We start from the raw sequence: 19,262 nt of genomic DNA on the forward strand, positions 1-19,262 counted from the left end.
ACTATATTTTCCATCTTGTTAGCCATCTCATTTTCCTCTCTATACTCATGTTCTCAAATTGTACTAATAGCTCCCAAATAGGGGAGATTAATTTGGCCAGTTTCCAATTTATTATTCTCTTTCTCAATATACAATTGATGGTTGTGAGGGAGTCCCCCTCTATAAAAAAAAATCCTATTTTTTAATTTTTTTCTCAATTGAATTCCCATTAATGTAACCTAAAATTCTACTTCATTATTCATCTTTGATGGATTATTATAATTAAATAATTTTCCATGCAATAATGTGGATAATATAAAAAATATTAAATAATATATTTATCAATATTTTTTTATATTTAATTATCTTTATCAACTGAAAATTTTGCATATTTATTTCATTTGCATATTTATTTCAATTCAAATAAAATAAAACAAAACAAAAATTAATACAAAAAAATTGATAAGATGGAATTTAAATAAAGGTCAAAAAATTAATTGCTACGATTTAGAGTTATTTTTTTCACAACTAGCTACCAATGGTAAATTGGAAGCTTAATAAATTGTGTATATTTAATTAAGTTATTAGAACTAATTTTATCAAGGATGGGGGCCTAGCTCAATAAGCGAGAGCTTGTTGTGGCAAAGCACGAGGTCACAATGTCCAGTCTCTCCCTAGCCCATTTGGTACTGGAGGACATGTCATGGAGGGGCTACCTGGTTCCTTCGATCTGGAAGAAAGAAAAAAACTAATTTTATTAGAAAACTATCAGATATAGAAATTGGATTAAGATATTAAAATTAGTTTTATTAGCAAAATACAAATAGAACAATTTGAAACATTGGTCCATATTATTATGTCAAGAGGTAACTATAGTGACAACAAGGGGTGGAGGGTAATGGTGTGACCGTATTATCAAAAACTAAAATACAATTGACATGTATCTAAAACAAACTAAAGTAATAAAATAACTCTTACATGAATAAATTAAAAAAAAGAACTCATTTTATTAAAAAATTATTAAAAATAGAAATTGGATTAAAATATTGATATTAGTTTTATTAGCAAAATACAAATAGAACAATTTGAAACATTGGTCCATATTATTATGTCGAGAGGTAACTATAGTGACAACAAGGGGTGGAGGGTAATGGTGTGACCATGTTAACAAAAACTAAAACACAATCGACATGTATCTAAAACAAACTTTAAAACTATAAAATTAACTCTCCGAATAAAATTTCAAACAATATAAATAAACTAGGATTAGGGTTGCAATTTGGACTAGGGTTCTAGGATAAATCTTAGGATTAGAATTAGAGTTAACAATGTTATAGTTAGTAGTAGAATTAGAATTAAGGTTAGAGTTACATTTATGGTTATGTTAAGAATTAGCGTTATAATTAAGCTTAGATTTACAACTAGGGTTAGAGTTATAGTTACAATGAAGTTTAAAACTAGAATTACAGTTAGTGTTCGAATTAAGATTAGTGTTAAGAGTTAGAACTATGATTATAATCAATATTAGGATTATAATTAGGCTAATGATTATGGTTAAGATTAGAATTAAAATAAGGGTTAGGTTTAGGGTTAGGGTTAGGGTTATAAATAGGGTTAAGATCATAGGTAGGGTTAGGGATAAAATTAGAGTTATAGTTAAGGTTATAATTAGGGATGGAATTAGGGTAAGTTGAGGATTATAATTAGGGAACACTTAGGATTAGAGTAGAATTAGGGTTATAATTCTAAAAGAGTCTTAGAGGGGAAGATGTGACTCTAAGAGAAAGAGTGCCATGGATGACAAGTCTGGTAGGCATATTGGAATGATAAGTTTTAAAATATTGAAAAGGGTCTTATAGTGAAAAAGAAGACTTGCAATATAAGGTATGTTAATTTTACTCCTAATTCTAATTCTAACTGTAATCATAATTATTGTAACAAAATCCCAACCTTAAGTATAGTCGTAAACCTAACCCCAACCCATTTTATAATCATCACTCTAAATCTCATACTAACCGTTATTGTTGTAATTATTTATTCTTATAATTAATATTAATTATAATAATAATTATAAATATAATTATAACCCTAATCATATGTATACTTGTAACCATAACTATAATACTCTTTGAATATTAATATTGAAAGTAACCTTATATGAAGCTCTTGAATATGTAAATAATATGTATTTCATTTACAATAGCAACATACAAATTACACGTAGATACTTAAATCAATAAATAAGTAATAAAATTACTTAACTACAATAACAATGTACGAAAAATTCTACCACCAATATTGACCAGCAATTATTTCTTATATTTAGGAACAAGATGAGAAATATACAACATATTTTATGTTGTGTTATGTTCAACATTTTCTTCTAAGTTATTTTTGTATAATATATTTTTCTCTACTTTTCTTTCATTTTCTCTTTATTACATAGCGTACTCATTATACCTTGAGGGTTTTTATATACAATGCAATAAATATATTTCTAATATACAATACTTTAACTGGTCGATTGTACATATTCTACTACAAAATTTGATATTCATTGAAGCAAATTTCAATAAAGTATGTTACATCAATTATCTTCTAAATATTTTAGTCTATTTTATTTTTTAAAAATCTTATCAAGTTGTCTTGCCTTTTTTATTTTTTTATATTAGTCATATATGAATTATGATGATATTTTGAGGATTTATAAAGACTTTACACAAGATATAGCCACAAATGTCAATCTCTCATTTGCATTGTTGTAAATATAATTATATGTGCATTAGGATCTTCAAATGACATTCTTGAATACTATCAAACTAAACGATTACATATTTTGTTGGTTCTTATGACATACTTCTACATTTGTATACAATCTTTCAAATATATCCTATAGTTCCATAAATATAAGACATTCTTGTATCCAAAGATTTAAGGTTAACATTACCCTTACATTTTTACTAATTAATAATTCCACATCAATTTCATCATATGAACTTCCTTCTTCTATATTAATGCTTCCAAGCTTTGTTGTTTTGCTATATGCAATAGGGTGTTTAAATGTTCATGATCAAATTCTTTCAACTTTTGTAAATATTGGTTCTTGTCATAAGAAACTTCCAAAAATTACAATTGGATTTACATCTCTCAAATTTGTGAAAAAATGAAATATAAATCTTACTATATTTTTTCTCCATCTTGTCTAAATATTTTATCTAAAGAAACCATGATTTTGAATTCTTCACACAATAATTTATTTCCTATCTCGTTGTCATATTCTCATATATTTTAACTAGAGGTAATGAGCCCAATTCTCCAACCAAAATTATAGATAAACCTAAATAATAATAGATCATGGTTACCTTCAATACGATGTACCATAAGTATAAAAATTAATATGTAGGAATTATATATATATTACTAATATGAATTAGTTATTTTTAATAGTTAGAATTATAGTTATACCTACAAATATCACGTTTTCACTTTGTGGAATTGCTTGGCAAAGTCAAGAGTCTATGTCAAACAACATTTTTTGTCAAATGAGACTCATTTCATCAATCCATATGTATTTGATATGTGTTATTTCTTCTTGAAAAAAATTTAGTCATGTTCTTTCTAGTTGGACAAAATCTGCTGGGAATAAAAATTTTATGCTCATATGTTGAACGTTACAGCCCCAGCCGGTTCAAGTAATAAAAGGGTTGAATAACTTGGTGATGTTGCATTTTTAAGATTTTTTTTTCTCAAGAGGGGTAAACGCTTTTGACCTAAAGTTGTGAACTAGTGAGGCCACAAACGGGGGACCTCATCCCCATTTAAACATTCAACAATGGCACCCCAATGGGATTTGAACCTTGATGGCAAGAACAACACCACAACTTAACCATCACAAAATGCCAATGCTAGCAACATTTTTAAGATCTTAATTGATTTCACCAATTAGGTAAAATTTTATTATTCCTATTGGTCCTTGAATTATCATGAACAATGACAATGCATTTTAATCTCAATGTTAAGGTTCCCTGACTATGTCAATTGATTTTTTTTTCATAATTTAGAGTTGTGTAGTTGATACATTATGGTATATCATCATGTTTAATTCTACATGCTAACGATTAGAAGTGACTGATTCCCATTCTGACATTATGGTTTTATTATATTATGACCAATATATATTTGTATGTCATGAAATGGTTTGTAAAGTAATAATTTAAAATATATATATATCCATTAATTCATATGGAGAAATTTTTAAAAAACGTAGGAAATACTCTCACAATCACTATCGTTTTTCTTGCCTCCAATTTTTTATCTCTTCTTCATCTAGGATTATATATCCTTGATCTAGCTACATAAATGAGTGAGACACTATCCATATAAAAAGGTCTTTTATATCTATCAATGAAATATTTTTTTTGTGTTCTCCATTATTATCTTCATCGCTTACAACTATAGGTTTGAAGACCTCATTTGATACTTCTAGATTGATAAACCTTATATAATACACTCAACTCATGGAAGTTCTAATAACATGCGGCATCTCTCTTGAGCTCCAAAGTCTCTTTCAATAATTATCTCATTAAGAAGTCTTATATATGCTCTTATAGCTACATCATTGGGATTTTCTATGTTTGCAAGGTGTATCAACATTTGGTGGTATTTTTTTAGTAAATTTTCTCTACTTTTGCTACATAACTTACAATATACTTGATAACACGTTTTAAAACAAGATGTTATCAATCTAGGTTTTCTCTCCATAATTGTAAAATATATCGGCTGTGTGAATTCACTTCGTCAACATTTCTTATTGGCTCAAGTTTATTTTCACTTATTTTTGTCTCAATATAATTTTGATTACTCCGAATTTAATGGCTGACAAGCATTATACATGTAATTAAAATTAGTAAATATATTTTTATTATTTATAGTTATATTATTTTTTATTTTGATATTAAATTACAATTTTTTAAGATCTATAATTATATTATTAGATTTTTTTTAGTTACTAAAATATCTACTTGCAAACCATTCTTCCTTTTTTTGTATGCGTGCACCCTTCTTACACATTGTATGTTAGTATACACAATTTAGATTCTTTTTATAATCACAATAAATATTTATCTCTATAAGTTGTCTTGCGTTCTCCACCCTAACTTTGTGCATCTTACACTTCTAAATAGTACATCAAGTTGACAAAAAAAAAAAGGTTTTTTTCGTGACTTAAGAACTCAAAGCTATTGTTTCAGCTTCTAGGTAATAATAACGCACATGAGAAGATTCATTATGTGCACAAAGGTCAAAAATGGTCATTTAAAAGTGATGCTTGATACATGCTCAAAAATGTCCCAATAACATGTGCTATAACCACTAAAAAAAAATTGCACAACTAATCTAATACATATGCATCTAATAAATGTTCTTACCGATACCTATGCACAGATGTCCTATGGTTACCATTAAAGTTGCACAACTCGTTTGATTAAATATTCAAATTTTACCTACGAAGTATACAAGTGGAAGCTATCGGTAAATGTGAAATATTTTAGTGAGCTTTTAATTATTATAATTTTTTATTTTTAAGATAGTAATTGAAAGGTTAGATGAACAAAATGGACAACTACAACATCCTTCCCCCTAATACAATTCTAATCTCAAATTTCAAATGTTAATCCTCCATAGAATCAAATAAATCTCCTATCCACAACATTAAAACATACTATAATTATATTATACTTAGATGTATTTTACTTATTGAAACATTTACTTGCAAACCATCTTCTGTTTTTTTGTGTACATGCACTCTTTCTACATTGAATGTTAATATACACAATTTAGGTTCTCTTTATGATCACACTAAATATTTGTCGCTAATTAGAAATATGTATGAATATATTTGTGTACACTAAATATATTAGAACCATGTTCGCATACAGTTTTGAATCTTACAAAACAACACAATCATCTCAATTTGCTTAGGGGAAAGGATGTAATTGTCACCCACCCTGACTTTGTGCATCTTAAGCTCCTGAAGGGTACATCAAGTTTGACAAAAAAAATTAAGCTTTTTCATATGTGACTTAAGAACTCAAAGTTATTGTTTCAACTTCTAGGTAATTATAATGCACACAAAAAGATTCATTATGTGCACAAAGGTTTAAAAAATGGACATTTAGAAGTGACACTTGATACTTACTCATGAATGTCCCAATCACATATGCTATAAGCACCATAAACAATTGCACAACCAATCTAAATACATATTACTTTAATTAATGTTTTTACCAATACCTATACACAAATACCTCAATGATTGTGTGCCATAATTATCAATAAAATTGCACAACTCATATAATTAAATATTCAAATTTTACCTACAAAGTGTACAAGTTGAAGCTATTGATACAAGTGAAATATTTTAGTGAGCTTTTAATTATTATGATTTTTATTTTTTTAGATAGTAATTTAAGAGTTAGGTGAACAAAAACATAACATTGTCTCGAATTTCAGATCAATCTCCTCTTCACAACATTATATACTTTAATTTTAATTTTCACATCCAATCAAATATTTCTCACATTGATAAGCTCTCTTCCCTCTCTCTGGTATCAACTCTATCGGTAGTTACGGAATTTTACCTGGTGCCTTTGCCTACCGTGCAGTTGTTATGTATCATACATAAGTAGTATCTTTCTCGTTCCACAAGAATAAACAATAAGTTATGGATTCACAAAGTTTGGAGGGAGGTAAACTTAAATACCTAATATCTCCATATTTCACTCACATAACTACAATTGCTTATAAACCAGCAATTTTCACGCCCAACAAATGGGAGATGCGAGTGAAGGATTTAGCATTTCAGAGTTGTGCACATCTAAACAGTAAGGAAAACAAAATCAAAATAATGTATTTTTTAGTTGAATAATTCTAATTTAAGAGGTTGCTTTACACAAACACGGCCAAAAGCCAATATTATTTCTGAATGTGCTTCAAAATATGATTATACAAAGGTATGCCTAAGAGGGGAAAATTGGTTGTTTTAATGAACTGGAATCATCAGTCCATGCATTTTTCCTGGTTACAAAACAGATAACAAAATGCAGTCTCAAATGGCACAGAGCTCAAGACCTTCAGACATCATTTACTTGATGGGTTTGAATTTGGTATACAAGTTTTAGGCTGAAATGTTCCGTTCAAACAACAATCACTTTGCTTTTCATTTCTCTGCATTCAGAAAATCATAGTATTTACATGCTTTAGCATATTCATAAATTAGCACGCCCATTGGTAAGTACAAACAAGAATAACTGTGAAACATTTCTGCCGCCATACCCAAAAACTGATATTGATCAATGTGTCTGAACTATTAAGGCCCATATGATACACTTGGCTAGATAATGTGCCTTTAGGTTCACTTTATAAGATGGAGCTATAGTAGTTGGATTTGCGGTCTCAGAATCGATGTAATGGTGGTTGGGACCAAAGACCAAGCTTTTGAAGAGGGTTTTCTAAAGTGTTTACTGTGCATTAAATCAATAACAATGGACATACCAGATGACCAGATCCGTATCCAACTTATTAGAAAAAATCAAAATCAAGGTAAGAGCTTGAAGAATTGACATCTGAATTTACAACTTTCTTCTGGGCAGAATTAGTGCTAGGCATAGTTCTGTTTACAGTGAACTCGAAGTCAAAGGGTTTGGGGATTTCAGGTGGAGTTGTGCTGCGAATAAGGGCCCAATTGACGCCTTCAAAGAATGGATGTTGTTTGATTTCTGTAGCGCCCCTCTTATAAGCTAACCTGTGTTGTGGGTCTTTGACAAGTAAGCCTCTGATCAAGTCCCTAGCTGCAAAACTGACACTGGGCATGTCAGGGAACTTTAGTGGATTTCCAACTACATTGTATAAAGTGGCCCTATTGCTTGATCCCTTGAAAGGTGTCTTTCCATGAAGCAACTCATACAAGAATATACCAAATGTCCACCAGTCAACAGCGCTCCCATGACCCTCTCCTTTAATAATCTCAGGAGCTAGATATTCATGAGTACCAACAAATGACATTGACCGAGCACTAGTCGGCTCAGCCATAAGTTCTGGAAGATGATTTGCTGAAATGCCTATCTCATTCTTTGGCTTTCTGTTTTTCTTGGACCTTTGAGGTAAAAAGCGTGGGACAAAACATGAAGGCTGTATGCAAGCAGGCGTCACACATGATGGCTCAATACAAGCTGGTTGAATACAGTATGCAGGGATCCTGCGTGAAGGGTCGAAGTCTGTTGATGTTGACTTCACTAGAGTAGGACTGACAGCGCACCTCAGTGATAGATCAAAGTCTGAAAGCATAATATGACCTTCCTCCCTTACTAGAACATTTTCTGGCTTCAAATCTCTGTAAACAATTCCTAACATGTGCAAGTACTCAAGAGAAAGAAGTACTTCAGATGCATAGAACCTGCAAGGAATAAAGATAGTGAGGCTCTTGGCACTTAGAATAATCTTTGTAAGAGAATATATCCAGAAAATGTCATAGATGCTACTACCGCTATTTATTATGCAATATAAATACAGCATAAAAAAGGTTATTTAGTGATGCATTCACAGCTCTTTATAAAAAATTGCAAGTAAATCCTTCAAAATTTTCTTCTATAGATATTTAGCATTAAGTACTTTTTACAATTGACATTATTAAGAAAGATTATATCAAAATTAAAATTAATAAATTTAATATAAGATTTAGATATGAATCAGGAAGAGAAATTATTAAGTAGTGATTGAATTTCTCTGTTATAGACTAAATCCCTATTCACGTCAAAAGATGATGTGCGGATTAGGACTTATGGGTTGGGTTTGAATGTGGGTTTGTGTTTCTAACAATGGTCTGGAGCAATAGCACTTGCCATACGCTCATGTTTCTTTCATCATTCTTGAGCAAAATTGACTTATAAAAGCTAAAGTTTGCGGAAGAACTAAAAACTGATTATGCATCTTTGTAGAGGCCATTAAAGAGAGCCATACCATGGAAAGTCAGCATGACGTCCAATTATTCACTTCTCACAATGTAGTGTAAAAATGGCAGGGTGCATATACTCATTTAGCCTTTATATCTAGTGTTAAAATTCTTGTTTCAAGTATAGTTACCAACCTACCAGGTGCAAAAAACTGGGTTAAGGAGATGAATTCAGAAAATTTAGAATTTTCAAAAATATCAGTTAAATTTATATAGAAAGTGAAAATCCAGATCCGGCCATATATGGTTAAGAAAGTCTTAACTTGGTAACCATGCTTGTTTGAAAGCACTTCAACAGGCGATTGGACTGCAAGTCAAATAAAGCTCTATACACTGAAACAGGTTTTGTTTGTGTGAATTTATCAGATAATATTCTTAAGCTTATTTTGATTAGATTTCGGGTTGGAACTCATCATCATTATTCTATTATGAAATGGATCTCTTGGTCATTTGGTTACTAGTATATAACCTGATTTATACTTTTAACGGAAAGATCTATCCATTCAAGTTCATGTAACTATCCATCACATGTAAGTTTAAACACAAGTCTCCTAAAGAAGATTATGTTGTTGTTGCACCTTCTTGAGTAGTTCCAACTTCCAAACCAGTTCGTGGTTCTTTGATGTAAGATAGGGCAGGTACAATATGGGGCCTGGGCTATTTCATGGATTGTGAAGATATAATTTCTAGTTTTCCTTTTCCAAGACTCTTCATATTTGGTGTTTTTCACAAACTCTTACAAAGTTCCTACCGTGCCATGAAATCTACTCCTGGTAGCAACTCCAAGGCACAAAATTAGATACAAAATTCTGAAACTTGATATAAGGTCCAGAAAAATTAGAAAATGTTTGCTTCCTGCTGGCTTATTGCAGCAATTGAATTGTTACTAAAAACAATTATAGCGAAGTATGCAATTTGAGCAAGACATGAGAATTTATCCTTAACCTATATTTTGCAATTACAAATCAATTAAGATACAGGGATTACTTAAACAATGAGTAGCATAGGACCGATCATTCTCCCCGTAAAGGAGCCTAACCAGTATCACAAGCCCAAGAATAACTACCTGATAAAGTCCATAAAAATTAGACAGATAGTTTGCTTCCTGCTGGCTTATTGCAGCAATTGAGTTGTTATAACAACTATAGCGAATCATGCAACTTGAGAAAAACATGAGACTTTATCCTAACCTATATTTTGCAATTACATATCAATTATGATACAGGGATTACTTAACACAAACAATGGGTAGCATACGAACAATCATTCTCCCCATAAAGGAGCCTAACCGGTATCAAAAGCCTAAAAATAACTCCCGACTCCTAAGAACTTTTCTTATTATACGCATAGTTGAAACAAGCTTGTAGTATAATTTTAGCTATGCTTATTATAAGTGTAACTGTAATAACCTGTAATACCAATGGACAGGTACTAGAACGCAGTAATCAAAATTCTCGTCTGAAAATGTTTGCAATTCAATGTTCCTTTGGTGTTCGGCGATTGGTCCTAGTCACCACTTTTCCTGTTGGATGAATAGTGTAAGCATTGATTTACTAAAGAAATCAACCTACTGAAGGCCTTCTCGACATGTTTTTCTATGCTCAAAGAACGCTTGACTTAAATTAAGCCCTTGCTTTTCTAAATATTCATAAATCGCAACCCTCCTTTTTTCCATAGGCATTCAATATAAACAATATACGTTATCCTTTCTGCAAGGAAAACCTCATTGCTGCCATCAATAATCCTATGAAAAGATGAGCTTAAGTACCGTTTTACATTAAATTGAAAGTATGTTCAATGATGGATAGGCCCATTCGTCTGCTAGTAGATTTGAATTCATTCACTCCTCGATGTCCTATACGCCTGGGTTTAAATTGATTACAGAGTAGCTAAGCCAGGACGCTAGTAATAAAGGTGCACACCTCAGAAAGGTTACATAATAAAATTAAACGATTTAAATAATAATTTAAAGTGCTTGGCCCGGAATTAAACACAAATCTCCATCAACCCAAATAATATTCTCTTTCCTGGAAAACAGCATCCAGCTTTCCTTGTTGATAGTGGAGGAAAAAATAAATTTAAATGAACAAACCACATGTAAGGCCATCTAATTCTCTTTCTCTGGCATGGTTAGTAAGTAGCACATCAACAATCATTTCGCTAACAATTTATTATCCTTTTGTGTTAAGGAAATGGATGCAACTTATGTAGCCACAAGATACGTTATGGCCCTGGGTGACTATGCATCCCAGGCTATTGATGTGGGAAACAAAATAAAAAATTTCCTTGCTGATCCAAAAAACCAAAATTTCTGTGTCCCTCGTCCACTGAAAAAACAAGGTCAATGCCTCGGACATAACCACTTTTACTAGAGGGTCAAACACACATTGCATCTTTTACAGGACAAAATGCCATTTGCCTCAACCATGGACCTCTCAAAATAAACTTCAATAAATAGGATGCCTCGACTTTTTTCAGCAGTGCAATCTGTGTCCAAGACTACAACAAGATCAGTTAAGCCTTATCACCGAAATTAGTATTTGAGCCTTGCAACCTCGTTCTGGCTGAATTGATTTCTCTTAGCCATCACATTCAGGGCACATTATGAAAGGCCGAACATGCTCAATTTGATAATTTTGGGATATTCGTCCCTGTAAGCGAATTTGATTTTTCATCAACTGCTTTTGGCACTGATCTCTTCAATTACTCCATGATTGATATTTACTTGATTAAAATCACCATAAAATCAAACGACTTCGAATAATCCCTTCAGAAGGCTCAAGGCAGTCCACTTTATTCGCCTTCGAGCCAGGTACAATTTTTTCTGAACCATAACCTACGGTATATACTACAGATACTTATACATGCACACTTCGATAAGCTCAATATATTCATCTGCAGATGGGAGTCTCCTTGATTGTGTTTGCGCCCTAGTCAGATTGAGCTCAGCATCAAATCCAGACTTTCAATAATTTATTAAGAAATTCATCTAATTTTGGGCCTGTTCCTGCAACTTTATCCTTAATCAAGCAATACCTTTATTATTTCTTGGGATATGTTGGTCATTTGGTATAAAATAGTTGTCCGTTAAGGATATACATCAACTATCTTTCTAATAAAAGAAATGCGTTTTCCATGTTCTCTACATACAAGATGATATCTACTAGAGACGATTTGACTCAAATTCACATCACTTATCTCTCACCTAGGATTCAGGTTCAAAGCGTACTTGTATTAGTATTAACTATGCATTAACTCATTATAACTGAAGGTACTCAAAATGAAGAATAGAAAAGGATAGAAGACTTCTAAAAATACAAAATTGAATGCTTCCAGTCTTCACTCTTCCCTTCATCCAAACCCTTCATGATCACTCTCTCCCTGCCTAAATTCTGGACACATGTGCCAAGTCTTGAAGTCCAAAATTTTGGATCCCACACTGTTTCTAGGATCACATGCAATTATATGAGTTCCGGTAATACAAGGTGATCCTTTTAAGATGAGACAAAAGAGCCATTGTTCATCTAGAGGTTATTCTGAACAGTTTGTAGAGAGCTTTGGCTTGCAATGATTAATTGATTTTTTTTTAAGTTGAGTTTGATATGGGTAAATTAACTGTGTATAATTTTTGCATTGACATTCCAGATCCATCATAAGGTAGAAAATGGATCATTCTGATAATGGATTACAGACAGTGATTTAAAATGTTGAAGAAAAATCATACACAGTTGAATTCAGAATAAATTATTTCAGATATCTGATAATAGTAGCATCAATACTTGGCGCAAACCTATTTTTAATTTTTTTTCCATTGTTCTTCAATTTGTCTTTGCCAGACTCATAATTACTAACAAGTGAAGTGAATTTTCAAAATTCAGGGGAAATCTTGATTTGTTGAAAGGAACTGAAAGTCCACAACAGTTTGGCAAACTCCAAATTGCAGAACCATTTTAGAAGAACAATAGCTAAGAGAATTAATAAACCATGATCGTGTATAGTAGGGAGGAGCCTGTATGATTGTGAATTATAAAAATGTACGAAAATGGTATCTAATGGTAGGTCGAATTTTATATTGGCTTATCAGATCAGTTATCTCTAGTTGTGTTTCACTCTTAAAACTAACCATTGGTAAGGGTCAATAATGAGGCCATTATCTTATGTCTGTAAAATGGTACAATGTCTATCAGAAATGGTTAAAAGTAAAACTGCCCTCAAGGTTAGGAGTTATGCTGAAGATGAAAGGCAACCAAGCGCAAGGGACCAAATTTGAGCCAGAAAGATACTTCCTCCACAGGCTTCACAACTACAGTCTGAGCAAATTTTATTTTAATAGAGAATCAAAGAGAAGGTCGCTTTCTGGTGACCTAAGGTAGACAAGGCTAGAGTAATAGTGCAGTTCTCTTCTAAGCGGATAATGTCCTAGTTATGGACAGTGTACAAGTGTCCTCAAAATGTGAAACTATGTAATAAGGATTAGAGAGATAGATGCTGTATTCCATATTTTTGACAGTATCTTAGGATATAAAATTTAAGTATAAAATTCCACCACAATTTAAAGAAAAATAGAAAAACTAGTTTTGCTACCAAAATGTCCTGTAAAATATTAATATAACCATCCCAATTTTGTCGGAATAAAAGTTCAACGTTGAGCTCTAACAGGTGTGAAAGCAACATGTCTAATGCGCAAAACAGGGAAAAATTAAAGGCACAATAATTACCTTGCAGCAGATTCCGAAAAATGCTTGTTTGGCTGCCTCTGCCTGAGAGTATGAAGATCGCCTCCGCTACAAAACTCCATAACCAAGCAAGAAAACTTGTCAGTTTCAAAATGGGTATACAAAGTTGGCAAGAATGGGTGATCCAAAGAAGCCAGAATCTCTCTCTCTGTCTGTGCTCTCAGCAATTTTTTTCTGCTTGCTAGGGACCCCTTATCCATTACCTTCATTGCAAAATAACAATTAGTTCCTCTCAATTCTGCAAGATACACACTGCCAATATCCCCACATCCCAAACGCTTGAGAAGCCGAAAATGACTCAGACCCAATACTGTATCTCTGCTTTTGACAAGCTGAATGGCTTCCCATCTTGAATCATTTGCCTTGTGAGGCTTGTTGATTGCACTGCTAAAACTGCTGCAGATGCTCTCATTGCTATCACTCACGCCACTGCTGCAACTGGCCCTGCTGATGCTACTCTTTCCACTCATGCTTCCGTACTCCGGTTTCTCATTCTTGAGATTCTCAATTGTTTTGTTGCTGTTGTTACACTCATTGAGCTTCAGTGTTGCTGTTGTTGTATCAGTCATATCATTACTGTTCTTGACGCTGTTGGTACCTGTAACAGTGCTGCTACTGAGGCTGTTCTTGTTGCTCATATCCATGCTGCTTGTGCTTAGACTGCCACTTATGGGAACACATGATGAATCCATGGTCTTCTCAGGACTTGCCATTTTTCTGAAACAATTACAAATACTTAATTTCAGAATCGCTACAGAGCACTATGATGAACACCCATTTATGGAACAGATACACATATTGTTCTGATTGTAGACGTGTAAAATGTTCTTACTCTGCTAAAATATTATGAATTTAACAAATGGGTGTAAGCCCCACTTGGAATGCTAAAATTTCATCAATGGAACTAATCAATAGAAGGGCCACATTTTGTATGTTGGCTGTTCAGCTATGTGTATACAGGAAATGCGTTGTCTAGTATTATATGTGATTGGGATAACGGACAAGGAAGGGATAGAATTGGAATAGGAGCAAGGAATCTAACACCAACACCGTGGAGTCAACAAAGTAGCTTAGATTAGACAGTTCAAAAGCATGGGATAGAAATTGGTACACCACAGACAAAACATAAATTGCTTTCCAACCAGTCAAAATCAAGAAAAAGCCGGTTCAGACGAGAAATAGATGTCCATGAAAAACACAACCTAAACACACCCTTTGGTGGGGATTGTCTCTCGTAATTTTTATAATGCTAGTTTAATTAGTGGACTACCCAAAAGTGGGCTAATGTTATATTAAATAAAAGGTATCTTGGTGGGACAAGACATTTACTGTATTATTGTTGAATATTAGTTGGCTTTTGCTAATAGTTGTGGACTTTTTAGGATAATAGCAATGATGCTGTAAAGAGACATGTTATAATTGTTAAATGCCACCAAACAGAGGGGGACAAAAATTTGGAGTGCATCCCGGGGTATCTTGGTCTCCTGTACGGAACGGCATGCTATATGTGTTGATGGTTAAATGAGGAGGATCAATTTCTCATCATCACCTTGCCAGTTCATGTCAAACTGAATAGAACAAGTTGTATCGAAATTTGTAATTCTTGACTGTCTATTTTTATGAGTGAGGTGAGTGAATTCTAAGCTAATGAATCCACATTTATTTAATTCTACGTTCTAATGTCATATATAAGTCTGAGTTGGTTTAGTGGTGGAGGATTTGTGTTCTTGAAAGAGAAGTCACAAGTAAGTTTGAATCTCACAAAAGAATAAGGTATGTACACTTCGTTTGTAATGTAATTTGGTACCTCCAATACTAAGTAGCCCATACATAAATGACTGACATCATGGGCAAACTGATGTGAAGCAAATTTAATTTGCATTGAATTATTTAGATGACACATCAGAAAATTAGGAAAAAAGATTACGTATATTTTACGTTTTATTATGGTAGTGTCAAAATTACACAAGGATAGAATTATACACGTAGTTGAAAGGAAAAATAATTTCTTTGCGGATTTCTGGAAAGAATGTTTCTTTCCCATGAAAAAAAAAACAATCTCCGCAAGGAAAGTCTCCTCTCTTTGAAAAAAGAGATCCAGGCTCTCATATCCCTTAGAAAAAGCCTCCTTAGTTGGCTTACACAAGTGGGGAAGACAAACGGAAAAAAAAAAATCTTTGTAGGCTTCCAAAGTACAAAAGTTATATGTAGCCAAAACAGTATCATTGTGGACACCTACATGAGGTATATCATATTCCCTCCATCATTAAAAATGTGGGCATCAAGAAAAGAAGTCTTTATATCTCTTTGGTAAAAGCAATTACCTTGTAATTTCTGCAACGAAGAAAGTGAATGCGAAAACACAATTTTCTCATTGGTTTTGGCAAAGAGATTTCATTACCTTTTAAAAACAACTTTCTTGTAAGATTTTAAGGCAAAACAATGTTCTTATGAACTTTTAAATTGGGGTCTTATTCCCTTTGAGAAAGCAATCTCCTTTGAAATCTTCCAAGGAAACTCGCCTAGCTTTAAAACAATGTTTTTTTTTTCAAAGTATCACAAAATAATATGGCTGTGCAGTTACTAGGCAAGTTCTGGAGCTCTCGTAAAAAATAATATGTTTTATAAGTATAACAAAATAAATAAAAATCATAATAATACATGATAAATAATGTGTAATAAGACCACGACATGCATCTACCTAATAAAATAGAACTAGTACAAACTTTACTAGGGACGGTGTCTTTACAATGAGGCCCACTTGACAAATGACATGTTTCTAGGCTTGTGAACTAACAATGATAAATGAGTTTAAGATTGCCTTTTTAAACAAGATAATAATAAACAAAGAAAATAGATGGAATATAAATATATTAATTATAAATATATATAAAAAAACTATTTTCTTAGGAAAGAGAGAGAACCTAGAGACCAAACGCTAAGTTCAAACCTATTTCGGGTTAAGAGCCCCTTAATGAGTGGAAGTATTAAGAACTAAAAACCACACTTTTTTGTTTATAAAGTTAATAAATTAAATGTGATTTGTTTAAAAATGTATTTACTCATACCATTGTAAAGAGAGCCACTCACATGTTAATTCAATATTTTATTCCTTCAACACAATAATCAATGTGAACGGGCAACCCTATCGTCCGGATAAAACATATATTTACCCCCCGTGAAATGTTGTGTCGATAAACCAGATGGTGAATTACTAGAATATACACGCGAGCGCGATTATCTATACCTGCAGTATCTTTTCAAAATTTCTGTTGCGCTCAATCGACTTACCCTTTAACAGATTTTTACATTCACTGTTTAAACTACCTGCTAAACTTACATTTAGTGCTGAATCGACTCGCGATGATTAACAATTTTATTAAGGTAGAAAATGCAGTTTTATCTGGATCTTGCTCCTTTAACCTAGCTTTGAAACCTAACGTTCTCTGCAACATTATGAGAAGGGAAGATTCCAAGGATTGAAGGTTAGAAGCACTGTTAAGCAATTATGAAGAGAAAAAGAAAAGTGGGCCTGTTTTTCACAGAGAAGAATATATACATTTCACACAGAGGAATATCCAAGTTCCACACGGCGGAAATTACATAGCTCAGCCGACAGATGGAAAAGAAGTTAGTTACATGCCAAATATAAACTTGATGTGTGATTGATGGAGCACAAATTATTTGAGCAGTTACTTTCGGCCATCTAAAATTCAAGCATCAATCCTTTTCTGAGGTCAAGTAAATCAGGAAAGGGAGCTTGCTTCTACTTTTGTAAAGCCTAACGCGCACTTGGAATCTTAGCATCATAACATAAAGAAAAGACACCTTTGGCGTGTATGTATGTACATTTGAGAGGCGGACAACCGTGAGCTGTCCTAAAGCTTTGAAAGAAATACAAAAAATCACACCGCACAAGAATCTACTGGCGCACTTACTAAGTACTAAATTGTAAAGCAGCAAAAGAAAATACAAATGCAGACCTCTGGTTGAAAAAAAACTAACATCTACCGAACCATTTTTCCTCTGATGCTGCTCGCGTTTCCAAAAGCCGTGGATTTCCCGTCACATTACAGAAGCAACTCCACTCGATCTGAAGAAAATGGAATCGAGATCCGTTTAGAGACGAAATGAGAACAAGAGCGGAAATAGTGCGCAGTATGTGTATGTAAGAAAATGTGTCATTGTTTAAGCCTTTTTGCACTGCATCCGAGCTCCGTTACCGTCGTTTGACAGCACCGCCCGGCGCGGTGTCCCAATTCCAGCTACGACAACAGACGGTAAAAAGCATGGGGAAAGAAATTAGGTAGGAACCTAAAGCAAAACGTGATACAGAGGCAGGACGTGGGCTTCTGTGCTAATTTGTGCTAATTTCCACGCGTGCGCACACCATTGGAGAATAAACTGTCTACGTGGTATATGCCTTGGATGATGCTTAATTATAAATTGCAGGTGGTCGCCGGTTCGAGTCCCCATAGGCATAGGTACTAGGTACGCTGACTCAGAGATTTATTAATATTAATTTAAAAAAGGTACTTTGGGAGTAACAGACTTTTAATGGCTTTAAAATTGAGCGGGGAAGAAGAGACCCGGAACTTTACTGGCGAAAATTACGGTTTTGTAGAATAATATAACCACCTGCTAAGTTAGCAGGGGGCTGTGGGGTCACAGGCAATAATAATGTTGAAAGGGACGTGTACTGGGTTTACTTTATTACCTAACGGGCACCTGCCGGTCAGCCTTTGGCCCCAGGTAAACAGGGATCTTGTTTCATGTTGGTGGGCTCCGCACGGGAATCCCCCGTGGACATGTGAAAAGCTCACGCGCAAAATCAGGTGACCTTCTGTTCATCTCAGATTAATAACTACGATTTTATGCGCTTTAATAAGTTTGTACTAAAATTAGGAAGGTGTTTACAAAGCTTCCATGTGGTACACTTTCCAACAATATATTTTGAGGGTTTTGAGAACCCTAATGTTGTCTACAATTATCCAAGGCTCCTAGTGACCTCGTGCAATCTAGGAGGAAAGTTATACTCATCTTTTGACTTGTATGTCACTTCCATTGAAGTTAAGGTCACATCTAAGAGGATGTCACAATTTCATTGATTTTTAAGGTCACATTTAGGAGGATGTCACAATTTCATTGATTTATTTGAATGATTATGTTTCTACTTTAGAGAGCCTAATGTTTTTACTATTTGAATTTATTTGATTCGACAATATATAACATGATATTTGTATATGTGATAGTTTTCAATTATATAAACTTTTGTGAGATTGTGATGTTTTATTGTGTTTATTTTATGAAAAGATGTTGTCTAGGTGTACCAAGGAACAATTATGTTCTCCACTTGAAAACAAAATGTATTGGCAGTTATTTACAAGGAGATAAATTGAAAATCTAATAACAAGACATCATTTGGACAAATCTTTCGAGTAATTGTTTTTGTTATATCTGGCTATATTGTGATTATCAACCACATACCCATCAAAAAATGTATTTCAATTAATGCAAACATTTCCATTAACCATAGTTGT

The 19,262-nt window shown here is 33.2% G+C and overlaps 1 protein-coding gene across 2 annotated transcripts; it reads right to left on the bottom strand.

Moving 5' to 3' along the window:
- Window positions 1-6,923: 6,923 nt before the first annotated feature.
- Window positions 6,924-18,123, bottom strand: LOC131038592 (serine/threonine-protein kinase D6PK). 2 transcript variants are annotated; one of them, XM_057971082.2, is made up of 3 exons: window positions 17,728-18,123; window positions 13,705-14,439; window positions 6,924-8,431 (listed from the first exon to the last, which is right to left on the bottom strand). In XM_057971082.2, exons 2-3 carry the CDS (start codon window positions 14,433-14,435, stop codon window positions 7,558-7,560), a joined length of 1,605 nt encoding a protein of 534 aa, XP_057827065.1. In that variant the 5' UTR covers window positions 14,436-14,439; window positions 17,728-18,123; the 3' UTR covers window positions 6,924-7,557. The 2 variants fall into 2 exon arrangements, with proteins under 2 accessions (XP_057827065.1, XP_057827064.1); XM_057971081.2 differs by having other exon boundaries at window positions 17,706-18,120.
- Between the last annotated feature and the right edge of the window lie 1,139 nt (window positions 18,124-19,262).

Source organism: Cryptomeria japonica, chromosome 3 (assembly GCF_030272615.1).
Source record: "Cryptomeria japonica chromosome 3, Sugi_1.0, whole genome shotgun sequence".
Lineage (NCBI taxonomy): Eukaryota > Viridiplantae > Streptophyta > Pinopsida > Cupressales > Cupressaceae > Cryptomeria > Cryptomeria japonica.